This window comes from Hoplias malabaricus, chromosome 5 (genome assembly GCF_029633855.1).
Source record: "Hoplias malabaricus isolate fHopMal1 chromosome 5, fHopMal1.hap1, whole genome shotgun sequence".
NCBI lineage: Eukaryota > Metazoa > Chordata > Actinopteri > Characiformes > Erythrinidae > Hoplias > Hoplias malabaricus.
The window spans coordinates 46,491,472-46,517,968 of record NC_089804.1 but is presented as its reverse complement, the minus strand read 5'-3'; the positions used below and the strand labels follow the sequence as shown (position 1 = coordinate 46,517,968).

The 26,497-nt window shown below is 39.1% G+C and overlaps 1 protein-coding gene across 1 annotated transcript; it reads left to right on the top strand.

Moving 5' to 3' along the window:
• The first annotated feature begins 183 nt into the window (after positions 1-183).
• On the top strand, positions 184-26,314 carry arfgef2 (ADP-ribosylation factor guanine nucleotide-exchange factor 2 (brefeldin A-inhibited)). Its single transcript, XM_066670463.1, has 39 exons — positions 184-538; positions 6,710-6,740; positions 7,111-7,234; positions 7,400-7,546; positions 8,233-8,412; positions 8,558-8,870; positions 9,057-9,200; positions 9,390-9,508; positions 10,546-10,679; positions 11,246-11,480; positions 11,603-11,702; positions 11,834-11,973; positions 12,463-12,571; positions 12,737-12,926; positions 13,013-13,124; positions 13,210-13,415; positions 13,831-13,915; positions 14,016-14,187; positions 14,365-14,516; positions 15,098-15,226; positions 15,387-15,545; positions 15,642-15,789; positions 15,958-16,054; positions 16,150-16,190; positions 16,494-16,663; positions 16,810-16,961; positions 17,076-17,248; positions 17,662-17,822; positions 17,963-18,093; positions 18,182-18,311; positions 18,858-18,993; positions 19,340-19,478; positions 20,111-20,168; positions 20,371-20,485; positions 20,835-20,974; positions 21,611-21,788; positions 21,953-22,091; positions 22,277-22,394; positions 24,500-26,314. The coding sequence occupies exons 1-39, from the start codon at positions 373-375 to the stop codon at positions 24,662-24,664; spliced, it is 5,538 nt and encodes a 1,845-aa protein (XP_066526560.1). The 5' UTR covers positions 184-372; the 3' UTR covers positions 24,665-26,314.
• The last annotated feature ends 183 nt before the right edge of the window (positions 26,315-26,497 follow it).

Here is a 26,497-nt window from a genome sequence, read left to right as displayed (position 1 = left end):
TTAGACAGTCAGGGTTTCTTACATTATTACCTTAAACTTAAATGATAATGGTTGGGGCTTGACAGAACTTATATACATATATTTGTACAGTCTGTGGTAGGTGGGACTTGAAATCTGATTATCGCTGCTTCATGGGCCTTTCAATCCAAAGTTCTTCACACGTCAGTTCAACAGACACACCACAGTCACGTGACGCCACGCGTCAGCAACATGGGCGACGGAGCGCTGAACTGAGCGGCGTCCATAGGGCCCGAGCTGAGTCCGATTGTAAACTCGCGGACTGTGGTTTCAACTCAACATTAAGAGAGTGCGGAGTGTTAGGCCTTCTCCGCGCCGGGGATGACGGCCTGAACGCGCGGGGAGGACCGAGACATGAGAGAACAGCAATTCCCCGACACACCAACGCAGCCGCTGAGCTCCGAGAGCAGCAGAACCAAGAGCATGTTCCTGTCCCGGGCGCTGGAGCGGATCCTCTCCGACAAGGAGCTCAAGCGTTCCCAGCACAGCCAGCTCCGCAAAGCCTGTCAGGTGGCGCTCGGTGAGGATCCCCGCCGATCATTTACCCGTTCCTCCCTGAGTACACTAGCTAGCTACTTCTCTGTGGAAAGCACGGCCGACTGTATTTAACACGCTCTAACCACAGAAACAACGTTATTCTTTCAAAGGCTGGTGTTTAATTAGCTCTAACAGCTGCTCGGCTACTTCTTCAATTTTCCGTTCCACCTTAAACGGTGCAGCAGTTCATTCTGAAGTGTCAGAGTATCAGTCGTGTTACGTTAACTACAGTACCATTTAAGGTGGAACGGAGAATTCGGATAAGATTCAGCCCTCTTCTCCAAGCCCAGTTAGTCGTCAAGCTACTGTCAGACTAGACGCGTTTAGGTATTTTTATGTTTACATGTTATTTATGATATACGTCAGTATGTTGACAATATTTTAAGGTGGAGTGGAACAGTCCTGTAAGGGGCTGGCGGATAGGACATTCAGACTTAGTCTGCTTCGTCCACATTAACCTCCGAGCTAACGTCAAAGCGAAGGTGTTTTGGTCGTTTTATTTCTGTTGTCGTTTGTCTGCTGACAGTTAGCTAGTTAAGGTCGAACGGGAAAGATGGATAAGGAGCTGTTGAATAAGTAACCAAATTCTGGTTACCTCATTAGCAAGCAGGCTAATGTAAAAACAGAGATGTGTTTTTACCGTTTTATTTCTTATTGTCTCCGCAGGTTGTTGAGATAATTTACGTTAGTTATCTGCCGGTAATCAGTATTGTATAAACACTAACAGATTATCCTCGATTTACACATTGCTAGTATTGCTAGTAATAGAGCCAGTGTTGCTCAGCTGTTGGGCCAGTCATGTGAGAATACGCAGGCTTCAGTTGTTTCAGAAGCTGAATTTGCTAACCTTAAACTCTTCAGGTTGGACTAGATTTACTCGATTGTCTGCGTCTATTAGCAGGATTTCCAGATCTTGTCCATTACACCAACATTTTTGGTGTAATATTTCTGGCGTTTCTTGCGTTTGGTTGAGTTAATTAACGTTACTCGGTGGCAGGCCTGCTGTCATTCATGTTATTTCTAAACGTATTAAAGGGGAATTCCACCAGATATTCAAAAGCTTCACATTATTTAGTTGTTGATATGTAGACACAGTTATTTAGAATAGTCTGAGTAATGGTAAATTGTATAGAAACTTACAAACTCATGTTTCCTTTACAGGGATTGTGAAAGAAACCAGTGGGTTCTGTGTTCACAGTGTAAATACAGACATGCTGAGTGAACTGGCATTGTTTTAAATTTCTGTATGTTGATCTAGAATAGAGCATTTCACATCGAACCACTCTAAAATACCTGGCTTCCATCTTAGGCATTTAACTAAACAGAAAAAACAGTGGAATTTACATTTGTGCTAGCTGGGCTTGAATGTCCTTAACAGAAATGGTCTGAACACATTATAAAATCATTAGATATTTTAAATAAGTATTAGCAAGGACAAGAATGATAAACATTTTTCAAGGATAATGTATCTCAGTCAGACTGGAAATCATGCCTCCTCACTTGTAATTCCGGTTGTATAAGCATTTTAGGAGTTTTTGCCATGTGGTTTATTGGTAGCTTAAAATGTCCTTTAGGCACTTTCACCTCAGAACACTTCATTAAATATTTATGAACTTAACAAACACCTGTGGAGGTGGGTGGATCTTATTTCCTGGTGCTTTTTCTAGGCCTTGTAATCATTGTTCTGGAGTTAACTTAAGAGCAAAACAAATTCAAATTTCAGTATGTCCCACATAAGGTCTAACCACATCTGTTTTGTTCTTCAGGTTAAATTTCAATTTAATAAAAAAACCTTCATAAATTAACCTGCCAGACTAAGATACGCCTTTTCTTTTAATCTGCATGGCGGTTTGCTGTGTCAAGCTGTACGTTTAACTGGCCACAACTTATGTTTGTACAGCAGAGTCCCGGATTCACAGCGTAAGACTTATGCACACAGTCCACATCTTTGTTGATTATTTTGCTTTATGCTTTGGAAATTAGGCTACGCACGTGAGGTTACAAGACTAAAGTGAAATAGTAAACTGAAACTAAAATAGTTAAATAGTAACTGAGACTGAAATCATTTGTATTTATGAGCGATAGATGTGATATGTTTGATATGAGAAAGAGAACTTACTAGTTCAGATAACATTAACATGCTGAATTGACTTCTGTATCAGAATTCTGAATCTGTATTATGGAAAATTGATCCCAGAGTCTGTATTTAGGGAATTGAATAGTTGATCAATTCTGCTTGCTCTCCATATATATTTCTTGAAATTATTGACCTTGGTGACTGCAGTAAATTGTACTGTGCTATGAGAATGTACTCTGACCACAAACTATGCTTTAATCAGTGATAGATATCAGTTTCAAAAGTGAGTGGCACTTTGGACACTTTGGGTCAGTTTCCTGGAGAGGGATTAAAGCCTGTTCCTAGGTCATTAATGGTTTCCTACATTGAAAGAAGAGTAAAGTCCAGGACATGTATTCATGGGGTCTCTCAGATCAGCACTCGTGTTCTGAGAAGTTCATGAATACACACTCAGGACTAGGCTTAATCTCTGACAGGAAAACTGCCCTTTACTATTCAGGAGGTTCATGACATTTGTTTTGTGAAATACATGTGGAAAATACTACTAAAATATTAATTTTTAATTTTATGCTCAGCAGTACAGTTTGCAAAAAAGGAAATCGAGTGTTTTGAGCTAGAAATGTGGTTCAGCATAGAATTGGTTTGCCCTGAAATGGTTGTGAAATGTGGCATTGCTTAAGCATCCTGTTGCATGTAGATGACTGTTTGATAATGGTCATGATTATGAACCTGAGACACAATACTTTAAAGATGGACGGGAGATTGTTAATAGTTTTTAAGGTGTGTTGATAATCAAAGACTTGATATTGTTTGATGAGTTTATCATGGGGACAGCCCTAGCCTTAAGGTGAAGAAAGAGAAACAATCTTGAGGCTGGAGGGTCGCGGGACAGTTCCCAGGACTGGCAAGAGAATAATTCATTCACAGCTGAAGTGCCCTTGATCAAAGCACCTAACCCTCAAACTGCTCCCCGAGTCCCTCTGGTTGTGTGTGTGTTCACTGCCCTCTTTTCACTTTTTGGCCTAAAAAGACATTAAATTCTGCCGGTTTTTAAAACTGAAATATAATGACATGTTTATTTTGTCTGTAAGACTTGTTTGGGTACTGTAATGAAATAATTTGAATAAGATTTACTGCAATTGTAACCCTGCACAAGTAAATATTATATTTCACTTTAATGCTAGTCTAACTTCATTTAGTTATTTAGTCCATCTTTTTTCATGTTTAAAATGTGTGTCCACATTCTAATGCAAAGTTTCTTTTTATTTCTCCACCAACTTGGGGAGAAATAAGCAGAAAATGCAAAATGCTAATTTATTATTTTTAATATGTTATGTTATTTATATGTATCTCACAAGCTAACCAGTCCCTTGGGGTCTTAATAAAATGTTTGTGAATTGCTTTGTTCTAAATACCACTGCAATCAAGCACCACAACCTTTTCTCCACCTGCCTGAACAGCCCTGTGCAGGACAAATTGTTTCACTACCTGTTCCTTTAAATGAGAATGAGATGCACACAGTTCTCACACGGTATCAACCAATGCGAGGCAAGACACACAATCTCTAATTTAGCTAATTTCTCGTCTTTATGTCCACTCTTGTTTTTGCTTGATTTTCTCATTTCTCCACTCTGCCCATGTCTATTTTACACTGTTTGGACCTGCCATTGAAATGGTCAGATGGTGCAGTATAATTCTAATGCGCCTGAACTTAATATAGGCGTGGCTCATTTTATTGCATTTTTACTGACTTAGGCAGCCCACAATAACTGAGCAATAACTTATTTCACCCAGTTTCTGGGTTGATAGGAACTCCAGATACATACATTTATGTGCAAAAGCACAGAATAAGCATATGTTTTCCTAATACATCCCCTTTTAAAGACAATTGGATTCCATAACGTTCAGATTATTCACTCAGTTATCATTAGCATCCTAACATTATGTGGAATGTCTTTGAATTCTTTTAGGTAGTGGATCATATTACAAGCCTTGTTAAAGCTTATTTTGAAGATTTTGTTTTAGTACAGGATAATTTGTTACGTCACAGCAGTGATTAGAAATGGGTATTATGGCTGGATGTACCATTTCATCATTTGTGTTTACAATAGCAATTGGAGGTGATAATTAGGGTCTCTAAGTGAGTCGTGGGTGGGGAGAGGTTGCATGATGTCTTGCACATGGCAGTTGCTGTGGAAGGTTAATTATAATCTTAGGCGGGATAGGCTGAAAGTTAAACCAAGCAAGTCTAGACATTTATCAGTTGTTAAAGCGTGTTTGAGAATGGATGGAGAACTGATTCTTTCTGTACCGGAGAGACACGTGAAGAGTTTTGGCGGATGGTACAGGGCAGTGCTAAATGATACAGAGCAAGTTGTGCTCCTATACGGCAATTTGGTGAAAACTATTAATAGGATTATTACATCATGTTTGGCAGGGATGTTGAAATGTTTGGTGTTTTTCTTATAGGAACAAGCCTATAAGGAACTGGCTAGGGGTGCCGCAGTGTATAAGTAGTGTGTGGGAGTGTTGGTGGAGCAGAGTTGTGAGTGAGTGAGTTTAAGAAGTGTTTTGTGTTAAATTTAAGTGTGGTTTCCCAGACAGGGTTAAAGCCTAGTCTTGAACTACTCTGCATTTTGAATTGTGATTTTTCCATTGAAAGGAGAACATAGTCTAGAGCTAGGCTTAACCCCTGTGTGGGAAACCAGCCTATATTGTCTGAGAATACGTCTGTGAAATCTGTTGAAAAGTAGCATTAAACAGATTACTACATTTAAACAAAGGCTATTTATTACATTGAATGATGAATGATGCCTGCAGACACTTTGGTTTATATTTATCCCAATCACATTACACCAGTAGTTCCCAACATATATTACTTGGAGCCCCCAAAGTAAAAACACATTTTGTTGCCTTTTCTCTCTGTTCAAGACAAATAGACATTTAGCCCACTAAATATCAAACATAAGCTGGTATGTTTTTGTTATTTTTACTGCAAAGTAGACCTGTAAATAATAATGAGTAATTATGTGTATAATAAATAATTAATTAGCACCTATACATACAACTGTGTTGATCTTCCTAAGACCAGTCAACAGAAATGCTTAGTTGTGGACATTGGATTTGACAGCTAAATAGACATTGTTACAATGGTGGTGCAAACCATTTCAGACAGGTACAAAATGGGAGAATAACCCTTGTAACTGTGTTTTTTGCCAGTTGGGGTCCTTTGACTATCCAAAATATTGTATTTACCTGTTCTCCTGGAAGTCAGGTCGGCATGGTGGCGCAGCATGTAGTGTCGCAGTCACACAGCTCCAGGAACCTGGAGGTTGTGGGTTTGAGTCCCGCTTGTTTGTGGGTTTGTTGTATCCGCCTTGAGCCCAGTGATTCCGGGTAGGCTCCAGACCCACCACGACCTTGAATTGGATAAGCGGTTTCAGACAAATGAATGTACACTTTGTTTCATGCTACATCAGTAAGTTTCTAACTGTACACTTACACACTTAAAAATGATGGTTTTACAAGGGTTTTTTTGGTGTAAAAATGCTTCTGTATAAAGCCCTGAACAAATGAAGAACCTTTTGCATGATTAAAGGGTTCTTTGCATCATAAATGATGTGAAGAACCCTTTAATCATAGTAAAGTTCTTCAAATATTCAGAGTTATATATACAATATATATAATTTTTTTTGTTGCTAAAAGAAACGTTTTAAAACCATCATTTAAGTGTGTATAATAATAGTTTACGCTCTGATTTTAAGCAGTACTTTACGTTTAAACCGATAACCGTAGTGTGTGTGTATATTGTTTTGTAGCTATATGAAACCATTTTTAAAGTTACTTAAAGAACAATTTACAAAAGGATTTGCAAGACTTAAACATTGAAATTTGTTTTTAGGTCTTGTATGGTGCTCCATGTAACTGCTGTCTTTACGAAAGAGCTGTTGAAGAACCTTTTTTTCTAGTGTAGTTCAAATCTTCATCTACTCTGTTCTGCCTTGAAAATTTGCTGGTGTGGTTTATATATTTCTATGAATGCATTTCTAATTTGTTTCATTTCCTACTGTGTTTCAGAGGAGATCAAACTTGAGCTGGAAAAGCAGAAGTGAGTTTATTTTTTTTTCTTTATCATCTTGCTTCTCTTTCAAATACCTCTTAGCTGAACATATTCACTGGTAGTGGACTTAAAGCTGCAATGTCTCAGTGTTTTTCTGGAGCATATGATGCAGCCTTAAAGCACAGATCTAGCAGATGTGTAATAGCAATATAGACTTTTATTTTGGATGCTGGCCTTGGGGCCATTTATAGAGAAAGAACTCACTAATAATTGCTTACTGGCCTTTAGTCAGGAGCTATTTATTGTCTATAATATAATATTTTGACATTTTTTAGAGTTGAATACTAACATTAGGTTTTGTATCACTGGACTAGGGAGCCATCTTTAATATTATTTTAATATCTTCTTAACCTACCAGGGATGGCACTATAGTTCCACCAAAAGCAAATTACATCGAAGCAGACAAGTATGTTCTGCCATTTGAGTTGGCATGCCAGTCAAAATCTCCCCGAATTGTCAGTACCTCTCTGGACTGTTTACAGGTATCATGCATTCATACACCTATTTCAATAATATTTCTTTTATCACTGATTTGATTATCTTACGGATAAGACTCACAAGGTGTATTGTAGCTGGCCATTTCATGCAGTATTTATATCAGAGTAATAAAATCGGACTGTTGTAAACTTGCACTCTGTTCACCACAGAAACTCATTGCTTATGGCCACATCACGGGGAACGCACCAGACAGTGGAGCACCAGGGAAACGGCTGATTGACCGATTGGTGGAGACAATTTGCAACTGCTTTCAAGGCCCACAGACCGATGAGGGTGTGCAACTACAGATAATCAAGGTTTGATGACTCCCAATCATGTATTTTGTATGTTGCTTTCCAGAGGGACGCCAGAGAATATTGCTAAAGCTGAAGCGATTGACATGTTTACACTGAAAGCAGAAAAATATTAAATAAGTAAAATCATTCCACTGTTATTGACTGTTTATCATCTAACTCAGTTAGATGGATTATGGATCGTTTTTTAATCATGACTTAATTGATGCCTGTGCTTTTGTCCATAGCCTGTGTAGTTTTTGTTGAGGGCCCCTATATTTTTCGTTACTCACAATTTCTTAAAGATGTTTATGTCATGGAAAAATTGCTATAATACAATGCCCAGTTTGCACAGTCCATTTAATGAAGCTTGGCTGCAAAATGACCTGTTTTAAATTGTGTTGGAACAAAAATGTCTGCATTTACATTGAACTGCCTGTTCTGTTTAGATCTGCACATTCATGTTGAAGTTATAAAAAGTGGTTCAGTGTGAATTTCTTTTTAAATCAGACAGAATATAGGACCTCTAATCAGAAAACATTTTAACTGACTGAATCATGGTTTATTTGTGTTAAATAAAAGCCACAAAAGTTCCAACAGTGGAGATCAGGGGAAAAAGAGAATTTAGGAAATGGGTCCCTATCATTGTGTCATCTATATCTTTATAAAGCTTTTTTCAGATTCATAAAAACTTTTTTTTGATTTCTCAGGCTCTACTGACTGCGGTGACTTCTCCTCATATAGAGATTCACGAGGGCACCATTCTTCTCACTGTTCGTACCTGCTACAACATCTACCTGGCTAGCCGCAACCTGATCAACCAGACCACAGCCAAAGCCACTCTGACTCAAATGCTGAATGTTATCTTCACACGCATGGAGAACCAAGCAGTCAGTTTGAACTCCTGTTGTTCCCTTAGTGATATCACCCTGGGTGCCAGATACTATATAAAATGTTTTTTTTTTATGTTTGGCTTTGTAGATAAGGTCAGGTTTCTGGTAAAATGCTTTTATTTGTGATTATTTATATGTTTAGGCTCTTGAAGCCCAAGAGGCAGAGAAGGAGAGACAGCGTCTTCAGCTCCCAAACCCTGTCTCAGCACCTCGAAACCCCTCACCTGTCCCCCAAAACCTTTCCCCTACCCCAGGGCAAGTATGTGGGTCCCCACAACCTAGATGTGCCCCTTCAGAGCAAAACGGTCCACCTTCACCCACCCCTAGTTCCACAGAACCCTCCTCCACACCCCCTATTTCTCAGGATGAATCCTCTGTGCGGTCAGAACCAGATGAGGCAAAGACTGAGGGAGTGGCTTCTCAACAACAGATTGCAGTGGAAAGCTCAATACCAGGTATTGAAGAAGCTCAAATACTTTAGGGTTTATTATCTGAGCAGTGAAAATGCATGGTAACTGAAAAACGGGGTAAAATAGACCAGTTTCTACCTCTGCACATAATCCTATATATTAAAAACCCTAATGTCCTAATGTGTGCAAAGCATATGTGTGTTTCCTGGGTTATGTTTTATGTATTTAAAGGTCTAGACTCTGGTACCTCCACTCCTAATACACAAGAACCAGATGGAGATGAACGCCAGCTAGAGGCAGAGGCCGAGCAGACCTCAGAGGCTCATGAAGAGGCAGAGCCAGACAGTGGCCTGGGGGAGAGCTCTGTGGAGGGAGGTAAGGCATACTCCTGCCTAAACAGTCTTTTTAACACATATTAGTTAAACCTGTAACTAGTACAAATTTACCCTTTCATAATACAAATATGAAGGTTGTAATGAAAATGTGCTCCAAAAGGAGAGCATTTGAAATGAAAAAACATTTGAAATGTTATGGAATTTGCATTTACTCTTTCTAATATGATAGGACTGGACCCACAGTCTGACTCTGAGTCCAAAGTAGCACCCCATGTTATCCGGGCAGACACTCAGCACATGAATGGTGTTGTGGATGACAGAGCCTCTGTGTCCTCCACAGACATTTTGGTATGTACAAAATACATTAATGCCTTCATAACTGATGTGTATTACAACAAGTTTGGATATTTTCTAATTTATTAACCTTTATTAAACCTTTTGTTTCTTTAATAAGTCAAGGTGGCATTTTGTCTCTGAAATGTTATCTTGCTGTTTACCAAGTGGGAATAACATTGTAATTCCAGCCACATAATTGAGGAGCAGGTGTCAGAGCATTGCAGTGTTTGATTTTTCACCTTGAGATTTTATAGCAGAAATATATCTCTCTCTGTCTCTCTCTCTCACAAACACACATCACTCATGTATCTTTTAAAATTTTGTTAGGAACTGGAATATGGAGGTGTTTTACTGTTTGAGATACATACACTCTCTCTCTCTTTAGCTCAGTCATTATAACACTCTAACACACTCTGTCTCACTCATTCACACACATGCACTCACTCACCTCTTAAAATGTTGTTGGAACTGGAAAATGGAGGTGTTTTATTGTTTGAGCTGTGAGCTCCATTGTTCTCTATTAAAACTTCAGTGTCCAGTCTTCACTGTGTTCTATGGTTAAGCTGAGGACCCAGTATATGCTTTAACTGTTTTTAAAAAAATTCCAGCCTTTAAATAAGGCAACTAAAAATATGTTTGCAAATACTAAAATAAAAATTTTCCTTACTCCAGAATATGAACATAGAGCTGTGTGAATAGTTGTTAGAAACTCTTCCTTGTATAATGTAGAACCGGAAAAGGCTTTTAAAATTAAATTAGGCAGTCATATTTGTTGTCGTGTTCTCCCTGTGTCCGCGTGGGTTTCCTCTGGGTGCTCTGATTTCCTCCCACAGTCCAAAAACACACGTTGGTAGGTGGATTGATGACTCAAAAGTGTCCGTAGGTGTGTGTGTGTGTGTGTTGCCCTGTGAAGGACTGGTGCCCCCTCCAGGGTGTAATCCGCCTTGCGCCCAATGACTCCAGGTAGGCTCTGGACACACCGCAACCCTGAACTGGAAAAGCGCTTACAGATAATGAATAAGATATTTGTTGTCTTCAAATGTGTGCAGGATGCAGAGGTGATGCACAACACTCAGACAGCTGCCCGCTTCTCCCACATCCTGCAAAAAGATGCCTTCTTGGTGTTCCGCTCCCTCTGCAAACTTTCTATGAAGCCTCTGGCTGATGGCCCACCAGACCCAAAGTGAGAGATTTTCACACTTGCATCTAATTTAAGGACACATTCCAACACTTGCAATTACATTGTTTCATGTAGATGTGTAGTATCTCTGAATCACGGAATTCTGAATCAAAAACCCATTGCTTGATATTTAGCTTTCTTTTGGTTAACAGTTTCAGGTTTATTGTAATTATATAAGTATGTAATTATATGTGCTATTCATCTAATTAAGCAACAGCTTAACGTTGCGTAGCAGGCCTGAGATAGAGATTGGCATGAAGATGTTACCCTCAAAATTTCATCAAAGATAATCAAGAAATGTTGAGAAAATGAAATTAAAACATGTTATATTGCTTTAATCCTGCGTATTTACCCCTGTTTATGATTTCCATGAGCATAGTTAAGCAGACCAGTAAATGGTAGCCTGCCTCAGTTAATGTTATCATTAAATCTCAAGATTGCATGTGTTTCGGGGAAGTTGAATGCCTTTTTATGCCAGAATGGTGACTCCTGAAAAACCGTGAACTCTGTAAACTGAAAATCTTTGAATTGTTGTTTTCAGTTGTGCCTTGTTTTGTTTTCCGACTCAGGTCTCATGAACTGCGCTCTAAGGTGGTTTCCCTCCAGCTGTTGCTGTCAGTCCTTCAGGGAGCTGGGCCTGTGTTCCGGACACATGAGATGTTTGTGAATGCTATAAAGCAGTACCTGTGTGTGGCACTGTCTAAGAACGGTGTATCCTCTGTGCCTGAAGTTTTTGAACTCTCACTGGCAATCTTCCTCACCCTTCTGTCTCATTTTAAAGTGCACCTTAAGATGCAGATTGAGGTAAAGATAGGTTTATGTGGACATCTTTATTACATCATTATAAGGTTTTTTTGCATTGTCTTATTATAGCTTGTCTCTGCCTTTCTCCAAATCCCAACGTGCTTTCTTTTGTCTTCTCTTAGGTGTTCTTCAGGGAGATTTTTCTGACCATTCTAGAGACATCTTCCAGCTCCTTTGAGCACAAGTGGATGGTCATCCAGACTCTGACTCGAATTTGCGCAGGTGCTACCAATATCCTTTCTAACCTTACCTGTTTATTTCATTCACAAACAACACCTGTTATATCTGCCTGACCTGATTATAGACCTGAACAGTGTAATATTAAATGTAAATCTCATACTCTTCTTTCACAGATGCCCAGTGTGTGGTGGATATCTATGTGAACTATGACTGTGACCTGAATGCTGCAAATATATTTGAACGGCTGGTGAATGACCTTTCAAAAATTGCTCAGGGTCGGAGTGGGCAAGAGCTGGGCATGACTCTGTTGCAGGTGTCTATTTTATATTCTCCTTGGTATAAACCTCAAGTTAAATTTGCTTTATCAAACTTATTCAAATGTCAATAAATTAAGTGGAACAAGTAAAGCTAATGAAATCTTGCAAAAGAAAGCACATCTTTTATTTGCCCTCAATACAATTATTTGAAGCTTAACTTACAGCTTGCACTTGCTGCTCTCGTTGACATGGCAGCAGCCGAGATGAATACAGCTTGATTTTATTCTAGCAACCTGGACTTTTTCTACAAATGTCAAAAAGGATTAGTATTCATTTTACATTGTCATGGATGGTATTAGCATCTCCATACCCAGCTCAAATGGGTTTTAACCTGTGTTATAGACCAACAAGCTTTATGAAAGCTCTCATAAAGTTCTGGCAGCTGACTGGGGTAGTAAAGCTTTCAGTTCTCAAAACGGAAACTACCCTAACAAATGTTGCTGTTTGCTCATTGAGCAATTTTGACATTCTGTGGACTTGTGTAGGAGCTGAGTTTGCGTAAGAAAGGCCTGGAGTGTCTGGTGTCCATTCTGAAATGCATGGTGGAGTGGAGCAAAGACCTTTACGTCAACCCAAACCTACAGACCAACCTTGGTAAGAGGGCTTTCTCTGAAGACTATGCATTGATATGCCTCTTGTGATTCTGTATTTCCTAAGTAATTCTTTCATCACTTTACACCATTACAAACTGCTGCAAATAAATGGAATGCATGTCGTAGTCTGTAAATTTGGTTTTAAATGGCTGGGGTGTAATTGTAGGTCAGGAACGTCAAGCTGAAGGTGATGGAGCTGAGACAAAGCTTCCTGAGCACCTATCCTCTCGCAGGGATAGTGTCAGCTCACAGGATTCTGCTATTTCCTCCAGTGTTCAGTCAAACCAGCCTGACCACCCTGAACAATATGAGGTCATCAAACAGCAGAAAGAAATTATTGAGCATGGCATTGAGCTGTGAGTCTATCCAACATTTTTTTTTACCTTTGTTTTTCCTTTTTCTCTATTTGTGCTAATATTTTTTTTTTCTCTATTTTGGAAAGATTTAATAAAAAACCCAAGAGGGGAGTGCAATACCTGCAGGAGCAAGGCATGCTGGGAACCTCTGCGGAGGACATTGCTCAGTTCCTGCACCAGGAGGAGAGACTTGACACAGTAGGTACAGTCAGTTCACCTTTCTTTGCTGTCTTCTTGTCCACAGTGTCTCAGCTGTCCTCCTCTCCTCCCGCTCTTTACATAGACTCAGGTTGGGGAGTTCCTCGGTGAGAATGCTAAGTTTAATAAGGAGGTGATGTACTCCTACGTGGATCAGCTTGACTTCTGTGGCAAGGACTTTGTGTCAGCACTGCGAACTTTCCTGGAAGGTTTCAGATTGCCTGGAGAGGCACAGAAAATAGACCGGCTCATGGAGAAATTTGCAGCTCGCTATTTGGAGTGCAATCAGGGGTGAGTCCTCAGTCCTGAGATTTAAGGAAAATACATACAATATGCATAAATAATAAAATACATACATTGCAATTTAGAAGTCTGGAGGCTTTTTTCATATTAGTAGATGTTATTTTAAGGATGTTAGTTGTAGTAGATGATATTATAGGATTTTCTGGTCAGTTCTATATGGTTTCATCTGTTATTAAGCAATAATCTACAGCTTTGCTTCTATGTAAATATCAAAACTTTGGTGACTTTAAATCCCTATGAAATTATATAGTTGTAGCATCACAGTTGAATTATTTTGGACATGTTTTGTACATATATTGGCAACAAATTGTTTTAGAGTTGTATAATAATTCCAAACTTTATCCTATGGTGTATGGAGAATTTGCTTGTCTTCTGAAACAGACTTTTTGCTGTTTGTTTACAGGCAGACATTGTTTGCTAGTGCGGACACTGCCTATGTTCTGGCCTATTCCATCATTATGTTGACCACCGACCTGCACAGCCCCCAGGTCAGTCTGCTCAACCTGAAAAAGATATTTAAGCCATGACTTTTGAGTCTTCTTGTTGACTATTGTCTTAATCTTAATCAATATTTTATTTTCTTATCAGGTGAAAAACAAAATGACAAAAGAGCAATACATTAAGATGAACCGTGGCATTAATGACAGTAAGGACTTGCCTGAAGAGTACCTATCTTCCATATATGATGAGATTGCAGGGAAGAAGATTGCCATGAAAGAGAGCAAAGAATACTCAATTACCCCCAAATCCAGCAAGCAAAGTAGGTTCTTTCCCCATCAAAGTGTGAAAGAGTGAAAAGTGATCAATATTTTGCTCAAAGTTTTATACTTGTAGTAATAATGTCATTTTTTTAAGTAAAATATTTTACATTTTATCTCATTTTGAGTGTAAATTGCATGGGTTTGTTGGACTAAATTAAGTGCTCTTTTGTGGGCAGGTGTAGCCAATGAGAAGCAGAGGCGATTGCTTTATAATATGGAGATGGAACAGATGGCTAAGACAGCTAAAGCTCTGATGGAAGCAGTGAGCCATGCTCAGGCCCCTTTCTTTAGTGCAACCCACCTAGAGCATGTCCGGCCAATGTTCAAGGTATCAAATTTTGATATGAGAAATTGATGAGTAGGGCGGCACAGTGTAGTGTCTGAGTCACACAGCTCCAGGGATCTGGAGGTTGTGGGTTCAAGTCCTGCTCCGGGTGGTTGTCTATGAGGAGTTTGCTGTGTTCTCCCCGTGTCTGCGTGGGTTTCCTCCGGGTGCTCCAGTTTCCTCCCACGGTCCAAAAACGCACGTTGGTGGGTGGATTGGCTACTCAAATGTATCCATAGGTGTGAGTGTGTGAGGGTTTGTTACCCTGTGAAAGTCTCCAGGGTTTATTCCTGCCTTGCACCCAATGATTTCGGGTAGGCTCCGGACCCACCATGACACTGAACTGGATAAACGGTTACAGAAAATGAATAAGTGAATGAAATTGAAGTGTCACATAAGCTCTACTATAGATCTACTGCAGTAGAAGGGAAAAAAAATCTATGTTTAGAGAAAATGTTACATTTCAACATGGGTCCTGTAAATGTGAAATTTTAGGCTTGGTTTATTTACACTGGGGGAGATATGGAACAAAAGTAGGACCAATTTCACTGTATCTTTTTGTGTGTGTGTGTGTGTGCGCATAGTTGGCTTGGACACCACTTCTGGCAGCATTTAGTGTAGGCCTGCAAGACTGTGATGACCAGGAGGTGGCGTCTTTGTGTCTAGAGGGAATCCGCTGTGCCATCAGGATTGCCTGTATCTTTGGCATGCAAGTAAGTGCATGAGATATTCCAATGCCCTTCAAATTGTCTGATCTAGATGAGTAACCAAAATTTGTCCTGACTCATTAATTTCTAACTTTTGTCTTTTTTTTCCCCCTCTTCTTCTTGTCTACTTTACACCTGTACCTTTGGTATGTGTTTTTCTGTATAGTTGGAGCGCGATGCATATATCCAGGCCTTAGCCAGATTCACTTTGCTCACAGCCAGCTCCAGTATAACAGAGATGAAGCAGAAGAACATTGACACCATAAAAACACTCATCACTGTGGCACATACTGATGGAAATTACCTGGGCAACTCTTGGCATGAGGTGGGCATTTTAGCTTTTTTATATTCACACCATTCTCTGCAGTTTTTAGCTGACGTGATGTTTTTATGCTTATGTATTTTCTTTTAATTTCTGTAGATTCTGCGTTGTATCAGTCAATTGGAGTTGGCTCAGCTGATTGGCACAGGGGTAAAGACACGTTATATCTCTGGTGTAGCCCGAGAACAAGGCGGTGGAATGAAGGGCTTTCCATCTGGAGGGGATGAGTTTATACCTCTTGGCTTTGGTAAGGCATGCTATGAATATGTTTAATTCTTTCCATGAAGAAAAGAACCACAATGGAGCAGATTTCAACCAATTTTGTGTTGTTTTCACAGCAGGACATTAAACAATATGTTTGTCCTTGTAGCTTATTGGACTTACTGTCTCTAACTGTATTCTTAACCTATCACAGGCACACTAGTTGGGGGTCCAGACAGGCGTCAGATGGCTCATATCCAGGAATCAGTGGGTGAGACCAGCTCTCAGAGTGTGGTAGTAGCTGTAGACAGGTATGAGAACAAAGGCAAAAACAAAGCACACTGAATGTCGTATATGTTGTGTTGTCCTTTCTGGGTTTAACTGGTTTCTCTACTTTGTCTGCTAGAATTTTCACTGGATCTACCAGGCTTGATGGAAATGCAATTGGTATGGGCTTAAATATTTGTGTATGTGTGTAAATATATATCTAGCTGCAAGTGTAGTTGTGTTCCCATTTCTGGCACTTTGAGACACATTGCCTCATTTTGTAAAATAGTATATTGACCCAAATTTGTTCATGCATAGACATGTTTCAATCTCTATAATGCTCAAGTAAATTTTATTCCATATACTCTATATATCCTGATGTATTTTTTAAATTAGTTAAAATCATTTAAAACAGTTATGATGCACTTACTTGCATTAGAAAATATGTTTTTTGTATATTAATGATGAGCTCTTCTTTTCCAGTGGACTTTGTGCGCTGGCTGTGTGCAGTGTCAATGGATGAACTGGCCTCTGCCCACCAGCCACGTATGTTCAGCCTTCAGAAGATTGTTGAAATCTCTTACTACAACATGAACCGTATCCGCCTGCAATGGTCACGCATTTGGCAAGTCATAGGAGACCACTTTAATAAGGTAAGGAGTAGATTCATTTTTAAATAGATGATTAGACTGATCAATAAATCTTCTGAGTTTTCGGCATTGTAGTACTGTAACATTTAGCATTCTGTTTCCTGTAATGGCTAGTTATTTAAGAGTTTTAATTTATGCTATTCCATTAGGTGGGCTGCAACCCAAATGAGGACGTGGCTATCTTTGCTGTGGACTCTCTGAGACAGCTTTCTATGAAGTTCTTGGAGAAGGGGGAGTTGGCCAACTTCCGCTTCCAGAAGGACTTCCTCAGGCCATTTGAGCACATCATGAAAAAGAATAGGTTAGGGGCCATTTATGAATTAAGAAATGAAGGGCTGAATAGTATGAGAGAGGAGAAAAAAAAGTTAAAAAAGGTAATGAAAGTCATGATATCTTACCTGTTTTTCTCTTGAAGGTCTCCCACTATCCGTGACATGGTGATTCGCTGTGTAGCTCAGATGGTGAACTCTCAAGCTTCTAACATTCGCTCTGGCTGGAAGAATATCTTTTCTGTCTTCCACCAGGCAGCATCAGATCACGATGAGACCATTGTGGAGCTGGCCTTTCAGACCACTGGTCATATAGTCAGTGAGTACAGCAAATTCCAGAGAGAGGGACATTTTAACCTGTAACCTAGTTAATTTAAGTATTGGCAATATGGAAACAGTACAGTCTCACAGTACTTTACACATACACTAAACATTGGAATGGGCAAACTTTACTAGCAGACTAGTATTAAAAATGCTACCATTAAATTCTAATGAATAATTGTATTCTTTTTCTCAGTTAAAGTTTCACATAGTGCGTTGAGGTAAATCTAGGTAAACAAAACAAATCATATTCTCCTGCAATGAAACATGCTGTTCTTTAAGGTCTGACCATATACATTGTATGTCCAGAAAAGTCATTTATCATGATACAATTAAATGTTGTCATATTGTCTACCCTAAATCTTACTTTTTACTAAATTGTTACAAAATTTTTGCTCTTTCTTTTTTCAGTGCACACATTTCAACAGCACTTTGCAGCAGCCATTGACTCATTCCAGGATGCAGTGAAGTGTTTGTCTGAGTTTGTGTGCAATGCTGCGTTTCCTGACACTAGTATGGAAGCCATTCGCCTCATTCGCCACTGTGCCAAATACGTGTCTGATAGACCTCAGGTTAGAACTCGCTTGTGTGCAACCACAGTTTGCTAATGGCCACTGACATTTAAAAGTGAAAAGAAACTTATTTATTTTCTTATTTCTTAAAACTTTATTATTCCTGTACTCACTCTCTTTCTCTCTGCCATGGTGTTCAGGCCTTGAGGGAGTACACTAGTGATGACATGAATGTTGCCCCAGGTGACCGGGTTTGGGTGAGAGGCTGGTTCCCCATTTTGTTTGAGCTCTCCTGCATAATCAACCGCTGCAAGCTAGACATCAGGACCAGGTAAGAGCTTTAGATCATGTACTCAGTCCCTCACACTGTTAGTGCATTTGGAGCCTTAAAGTTTTGTGTTTTTGTGGGTGTATTTCAGAGGCCTGACAGTGATGTTTGAAATAATGAAGAGTTATGGACACACTTTTGAGAAGCACTGGTGGCATGACCTCTTCCGCATTGTCTTCCGCATCTTTGACAACATGAAGCTTCCAGAACAGCAGACTGAGGTGAATTGTATAACATATCCTAGCCTAATATAAATATTTAAACTAAAAACAGGCAAATATTAACTCATTAACTCATATGTGACAAGAAGTGATTTAGGGGGAATAAAAAATTGTTTTACCAAGCCACCCAAGTTGGCAAATTCTCATAATAAAATGGTATGTTTATTTCTTTCTGGTTTATGCAGTTATCTCTATTGTATAACTGCATTTGCTTACAGTTCTTACACAGATTACCAGAGAAAAATGTCTCAGATCTCAGAGAGGCTACCTCTCAAGCAATATTTTGAAACCTTTTTCATTGTGATGAAAAGTATCTCTAACATTGTTTTCTTTATTTATTTAGATTGTGCTTGCCTAATAACAAATGCCCCTATAAGATTATGTTTTTAGTGGCTTGGATGGCATCACACAAGAGGTCACAAGCATGCATCTGAATTAATTAATGTTTACTTATTCATTAACCTTTTGTGCCTGTATGACTTCAAATCATACTTAAAGCTAACAGCACATGTGTAACCACTTCAAATGTGTTACTTTCTTCCACAGAAAACTGAATGGATGACCACTACATGTAACCATGCTCTGTATGCTATCTGTGACGTCTTCACTCAGTTCTATGAGCCACTCAGTGAGGTGTTACTTGCTGATGTTTTTGCCCAGCTGCAGTGGTGTGTCAAACAAGGTGGGTTTTTATTGCTTAACCTAACACACTTTTCACACAGACATGTGTATCACACAAATGACAAGGCTTATTGCACATTAGATGTTTTATTAGTATTTTAACAGAAGTCAGATGATACAGTTAGAGCAAACACCCAGTGCAGAGAGCTGGGTGTGGACAGTAAGGTTTTAGGGATGGTCAGGTTAGTCATGCCTCTGCTGCCAACACAGGTGGGCATTAAAAGCATGAAACCCGTACGCAGCACAAGCCATGTGTGGTCCAGCAGGAAGACATACAGGTTAATAAAGTGGGGAAGAGTTTATATATATATGTGTGTGTGTGGGTGTGGCTCTCTCCCTGTCCACAGATAATGAGCAGCTGGCACGTTCAGGCACAAACTGTTTGGAAAACCTGGTGATTCAGAACGGAGAGAAGTTTAGCCCAGATGTGTGGGACATCACCTGTGCCTGCATGCTGGAGATATTCCAGTCAACCAGCCCTCATGTGTAAGCCTGTCTCACATGCTACTTGAAAAGCTTATAGATGGATCTGTATTGAAATATTTATTTAAATTATGGTTTATTGCAATTATAAGATTTTTGTGATGTGTTTTGTTCTCTGCCAAAACTTATTTTTGAGAAGTTATTTCTGGGGAGATTAGATAAATAATAAGTGAAGTGGAAAGATTAAAAAAAGGAAATATTTTGTTTCTAAAAGATGCATATAAAATGGACGACATGCAAGGCATAGCAGGCCACCAGTAATGTTGTTACGAAAGAAATGTTTTCATCTCTGAATTGATCGTGTTATAAAGCCAAACCATGTCTATACTGAATACAGAAACATTTAAAGTATTATTAATATTTTTCACTACTTGCAGTGTTTAATGGTTTCTTACTCGTGCTTAAATATTGAATACCTTTAAAAAGTTTCAAATGAAAATGAAACAAATGAACTGCACTCTCTGACCTTTGTTTGATGTTGTATCTGTGTATATAAATAAATCTAAATAGATCACACTGGTTGTTTGTAATAACAGTGATATTCATGAAGCCTGTTTTTAAAGCAGCTGAGGTTGTCCTTATGAAATTCTTAATTAACTGCTCTTGGGTTGACATGATTATTCCCCTCTTAAAAGCTTGTTGACATGGCGACCGGCTGGGCAGGAAGAGGAGGTGGGAGATGGGAAACACATGGTGAGATGACTAACATGAGTAAATAACATGCACAAAGCCACATAGGGCACACATGGTTAATTGCCAACCAAAAGGCACTTTCATATCTATATGCCAGTAAAGTAAACTCAACACTGTCTTACCCTAAATGCAAACAGTACCTAACACATTTGATTATGGTTTCACTATCAAGAACATGGTACAGTTTTTCTGTATTTTTCAGGATGTTGAGGTAGACTCTCAGTCTCAAAGCAGCTTTGAGAGAACACTGTCAGAGAGGGGACAGAGTCAGATGTCAACTGCCAGTGATGAGGCCTGGAGGGGAAAGCCCCATGCACGTAAGCAGTACACTCCTTCCATATACCTACTCTGTTTACACTGACTGACCTTTTCCTCTTCTCACTAGTATCATAGAATCTCTAACCTCCTATTGAGTTTCCATCAACTACATGTTATCCGTTTTTCAATTTTTATGACTGCACTCTATTAGCTGTCACTGCTTGATTCCACAAATTCTATTTCAGGCATCATAGCCATGCCTTGTCTCCAAGGCAACATCTCTAAAATGGAAGTGAAATTTACTGACGTTATTCCTAAAAGAGTATGTTGTTTATGGTGAATGTTATTTTTTCCACTTACTATTTTCCGTGCGCTATGTGGATTAGGCCAATGTGCTCTGTGTCACAGGGGTGTCAGACCAGAGGTTGTTTGCAGGGTTGCTCATAAAGTGTGTGGTGCAGCTGGAGCTCATCCAGACTATAGACAATATTGTCTTCTACCCTGCCACCAGCAAGAAGGAGGATGCCGAGAACATGGCTGCAGCTCTGGTCAGTCTCTCTTTGTGTTTCATTAATTCATTCATTGTCTGTAACCGCTTATGCAGTTCAGGGTCACGGTGAGTCTGAAGCCTACCAGGAATCACTGGGCGCAAAGTGGGGTTGCCAGTCCTTCGCAGGGTCGACACACACTTGTCTTTGTATTTGACCATATGAATAATCCCATTTAATAATGTGCTTTTTGTATGTTTGCATGTAGTTATGTATGATTATAAGACAAATGTAAATCAAATATTTTTCCCCATAACACTTTCATTAGTTTTATTATTTGATGCGTTCTGTTTAATCAAGGGCATAGAGTAGTCAAATAATAGTTCATTTTCCACATCTCTGGATTTCAGCTATGTTCTCATCCACCCCCAAAATCCAATCTCTTGAAGTTGAGAGCTAAAGTATCTAATGGTGACAGTTTTATAAAGGTCACTTATTTTATCTGACATTTCCCTTTGTTATTCAATTTATATATCTCATAACTGTAATCCTGCCTGTAATATCCCTTGGGCATACATCATGACCATTTAATTGAACTAGTCTTACTTATTGTTATTGATTCTATTTGTAGAATTTATTGTAGCAGATGCAAGACTTCCAATTTTAATTAACCCTATGTTCTGCATCTCCTAATAGAGAGATGCACTGGAAAACACAGAGGAGAGTGAAACACTGACTGAGACAGAGCAGGGCATGTACAAGCACCTCTCTCCTCAGCACCTCTTCAAATTACTTGACTGCTTGCTTGAGTCCCACACTTTTGCTAAGGACTTCAACTCTAACAATGAGCAGAGGACTGCGCTCTGGAGGGCAGGTTAGTCTGATTCTCAGTATAGAGGCCATCATGACATATAAGCAGAATTTAAATAAATTAACGGATCTTTTATGAGTTGTATTTTATTACATTTGACATTTTAATGGCACATTTCTTAATCCCTGGGCGTTGAAAATGTGTTTCTTAAATCTGTGCTCACACAGGTTTCAAAGGAAAGTCCAAACCCAATTTGCTGAAGCAGGAGACGAGCAGCCTGGCCTGCAGTCTGAGGATCCTCTTCCGGATGTATTCGGACAGTAGGTTAAAAGAAGCCTGGCCAGACATCCAGACACGCCTGCTACTGTGAGTGTGGGTTTAGGGTTGTGGGCCCAGCAAGTGCAGCAATATTTAAGTGCATGATCATGTTTACTGAGCTAACCTCCTTTTCTGAAGGCAACGTAGGAGAGCTGTAGAAGATATTTCAATAACAGCCTAGTTGTATGCCTCATCTTTTGTTTTTTTTTTTTGTTTTTTTTTCTACCCCTTAGTGTGTGCAGTGAAGCATTGACCTATTTTATCAGCCTAACTTCAGAAAGCCACCGAGAAGCCTGGACCAGCTTACTGCTGCTCCTGCTCACAAGAACACTCAGATTGTCTGATGACAAGGTAATTTCACCTATGCACAGACACATACGCGTGCATGTACACTCAAGTAAAAGAAAGGTAAAACCTCTCGAACATGTGTTTCAGTTCAATGTGTCACATGAGTAGGGTAAGTCATGAGTAGGCTAATGGCATTTCCAAAGATTCTCCATTAGCTTACATCCTGTTTTAAAGTTTGGAAAAACAAAGCACAAGTGTTTTCTCTTGTGAAGCTGTGCAGGTGAGTGTAATGTTTTTTCTAATGAGAATTTTTTTTCCTGCATGAGCGATCCTTATTTGTATATCTCTATATCCTTCAGGAACGTATGGTAAACCTCTCTTACAGGAAGCACCCAGCTGATAAGTCATTTTGTCAGTGCAGTGAAGAGGATTTATGCAGGTTGCTGCCCTGGGCTTCCCTTACTAACCCTTTCCATTTACTAAAGTGCTCAGATAAAATCGATGCAGGATTTCCCCGTCCTTTTCCAGGATGGTCTGTTTTTTATTTGGATAACTCCTTAAATTAAAAACTAAACATTATTCTGTCTGCATTGACCTTTGGGTTGTTTGAAGTGCATGTTTATGTTGGCTGTTTCATTTGCATTAATTTATTAATTTTTCTGCACTCCGTCAAGTGATGTTTTAAATCTGATACTAAGGCACAATCACATTTCTTATTTCTAGCCCTACCACTTGTTTTTGAGTGTCATCCTGTCCCTTGGAAGTGAGAATGGTACAACACTTCAGTTTCATACTGAAGTATGAACACAGAAAAGAACAGTGATTCATTACTAGTCTGCTAACAGTGCTCTGCTAGATGGCATTGACATCAGAGGAGCACTAGTGGACTTTAGTTAAATTTAGGTCATTAGACTCCTTCAGAAGTATTTGATAAGCCCACTCCGAACTCCATGTTCCCTAATTCTAAGCAGAATTTAGTTTCATTTTTAGCAGCATTTTCTTTGGACATTCCAGTTTCATCTTAAGTGCTGCAGTAGTGTCAAGTTATTTGCTTAATTATTTAAGATGAACCTGGAAATTTTTACTAGCCAACTACTGGTAAATTAGGATCAGTATACACTTTATATTTTAACATTAGGCATTATGGTTAGATGAGACAAAGCATTTTTTCAGATACCCTTTACAAATGTAGGTTTGGCATCTAATTATCAAGTAGAAGGCTATGACCACTTTAATTGCAAGTACTATATATTTCTAGGCTTTTCAGTTAAAGAATGAAATGAAAGACAGTGAGTTATGTATTGTGAATGTGTTTGCTCAGTAGTAAATACTGAAGAAAAATCTAAATATTAAAAGGCAAAATTGCAGGACAATGGCACATATGGCAACTTTAAATCATGCAAGTTGTGGGTGGAGCACATGTGACTTGGACTTGGAATGTAACCAAGCTTGCTGCATTATGTTAACATTCAGATCTGATCCCAGCTCACGCTCGCCTACCTTGAATTCGGGACAGCAAAATTGAAACATTCAGAGCAGACAGGCTTACTCTTCTGTTCTTAATGCACATGCAGACAACATTCGAACACAGCTCATTTTAATTTCAAAAGTAAGCAGGGCCAGCATTGGCAGAGGTGCTTAGTATAATCAAAACTTTGGTTTAATTTCATTTTAAACAAAGTCACACTATAGTTTTCAGATAATTACTCATAAATATTGCTTCAGATTTTACATACTCCTAGATTGTAACATTTGTAGAATATTAGACAATATAATATTTATTATTAAATAAAATTTTAATGGTCAGGACACTGAGGTGACCACTCCAATATGCTGAGGCGTTACTTCAGTATTTCTCATTCTTCATGATGCCATTTGCCATTTACTTTCCCAACAAAACAACCCCACAACATAATGCTGCCATCCCAATGCTTCATAGTTTCAATAGACATTGTAATCCAATACCTAAACAAACTGTTAAGTGTGGAAGTTGTGTTTTTATGGCTACAAAATGACTCATGGCCTTAAATAATTAATTCATAAATATAAAGCTTTTAATGATAGTGAAAAGACACCAGTTGATTTAACAATGGAAAGTTGATAGAATGATTCAAATTTGTAACCATAGTGAAAATCTCTCTCTCTCTCTCTCTCTCTCTCTCTCTCAGTTTAAGCCACACGCTTCCTGTTATTACCCCGACCTGTGTGAGATGATGCAGTTCGACCTCATCCCTGAACTGCGTGCTGTGCTGCGTCGCTTCTTCTTGCGCATCGGTTCAGTCTTCCACATCGCTGCCCCTGAGATGGCTGTTGCACAAGCCCCAGCTTCGTAGAGCACCGTAGGGCCAGCGTTAGAAAAGAACTAAGAATATGGGGTGCCAGAGCCAGGAGAGCTGGAGTGAGTGGCCCTCCTTTCATCCAAAGGAGTGATTGGAGTCTATGCTAAGACTACTTTCCCAAAGTCACCCTCCATGTCTGGATATCCTGACACTTACCACAGCATCTGCTCCTCTTTAGGAGAGAACAGCACTGTGACCCAGCAGGGCTCTCTTCTGTTCAACATTGTGGCTCAAATAAAATTATATTAGTCCTACATTCTGAAAGGGAGGGGCATTATGGTGACAATATTAATTTATTAACAATTCTGTTGTGTCCTGTTCCTGATTGTGTTTTATGTTGTCTTATTTGTTGAATTAATTTTGTTCTCATTTTCATAAGTGAACAAACAGCGATATCCAAATGCACAGAGCTGAAAGAAAATTTAAGTATCTTAGTTACAATCTTGTAACAACAGGTTTGCATTTCTGTGCCTATGAAGATTAGAGATATTAATCATTAAAGCCCCAGTCAAGAATCATGGCAGGTGGCACTTCAGTTTTTTTTTTTAAATCCTACTGTAAAAATTCTTGAAATTGAAGTTTTGATCACACTGTAGTAATTTGAATTCTGTGATTTTGGGCACTAACTGGTTGGAGCTTTAATGACTGGTTAAAAAAAAACGTGTGGTAAAAACAAATGTTCAGATCCCTACTTCCCTTATACATTATTTAATACAGGCCTTTATACTCCAGCAACTGAAGGGGGATGACTTTAAGTCTGAAGGGGGATGTTTTCCTTCTGTATGCAGGTGAACATGTGTATAGATGGAGGGAAAACTGATTGTATTTCTGAACTCTGAAAATGAAATGTAGCTGGTCTTGTGTTGGCCTGGGAACATGGGTGATGTAACATTGGCTGCTCTCAAAAACACTTTTGTTGATTTCATTTAGCATTCCCTCCAGGAGTTCCCACTCACTCTGCAGTGCACACTACCAGGCATGAAAGTGCATACAATTTGCTTGGCCTCTGAAAGATGTATGAAATGGAAGTTCCTCTAGGTCTACCATTAGGCAAAGATTGAGGTCTTTAAGCATTCCTGATTTTATTTTTTATTTTTTTCTCTAAATTGTGGTAAACCTCTAGACATGCTGAACAGCTGCTTTTTAAGGCATATTAAGATGTTTGTTTGGCAAGCAGATTCTTTCTTTTCACACCCACCCTCGGCTGAGCTGGTTGCTGATCTGGAGTATGAATGAGTCAGCCAGGGCACGTCAGTATCTTCCAAACCCAGTGTTGTCATGCCAATACCAAGCTAAACCAAGAAAACAAAGATAAACACATACTGTACAATGCAGACATAGATGTTTGTATTTAAATCTAGCATTATCGAGCCTCTGTATAGCCGGAGCCTGTGTAATTCTGGATGCGTTTTTATGCGGATGTATTTAAATCTATGAAGTGCTTTTAAATATTTTCTGAAAGCATTCCTTCCCTTGCAACTATATGTCTACTTTGCCTCCCTCAAATAAGGGGAAATATAAATATATATACAGTAAGAAGTACAGAGTGTAAAGTTTTCATGTAAAATAAAGTAAAAAGATGCTCTACATATTGTGATGTAATCTTCCAGGCATTTGGTGAATTAATCAATAAAATTCAATTCTGAACAGTTCATTTTATTGGTCCAGTGAATTTACAGTTAGCACTTGTTAATAAACCTAATCTCTTCATTGCTCGTATTGGACCATTTTAAATAGCAGTGCTGATGAGAGCTGTCAATAGTGGGCGCTCTATTTCGACTCGATGGAAGTCCAGGACATTTTTCAGGGTAAAATAAATAAAAATGG

Excerpts from the sequence above, each read along its gene's own strand:
- arfgef2 (XM_066670463.1), top strand. The coding sequence starts at position 373 with ATGAGAGAACAGCAATTCCCCGACACACCAACGCAGCCGCTGAGCTCC. Across the intron at positions 12,572-12,736 it reads AAACCTACAGACCAACCTTG|GTCAGGAACGTCAAGCTGAA; the intron begins GTAAGAGGGCTT and ends GTGTAATTGTAG. Across the intron at positions 14,188-14,364 it reads CCCCAAATCCAGCAAGCAAA|GTGTAGCCAATGAGAAGCAG; the intron begins GTAGGTTCTTTC and ends TTTTGTGGGCAG.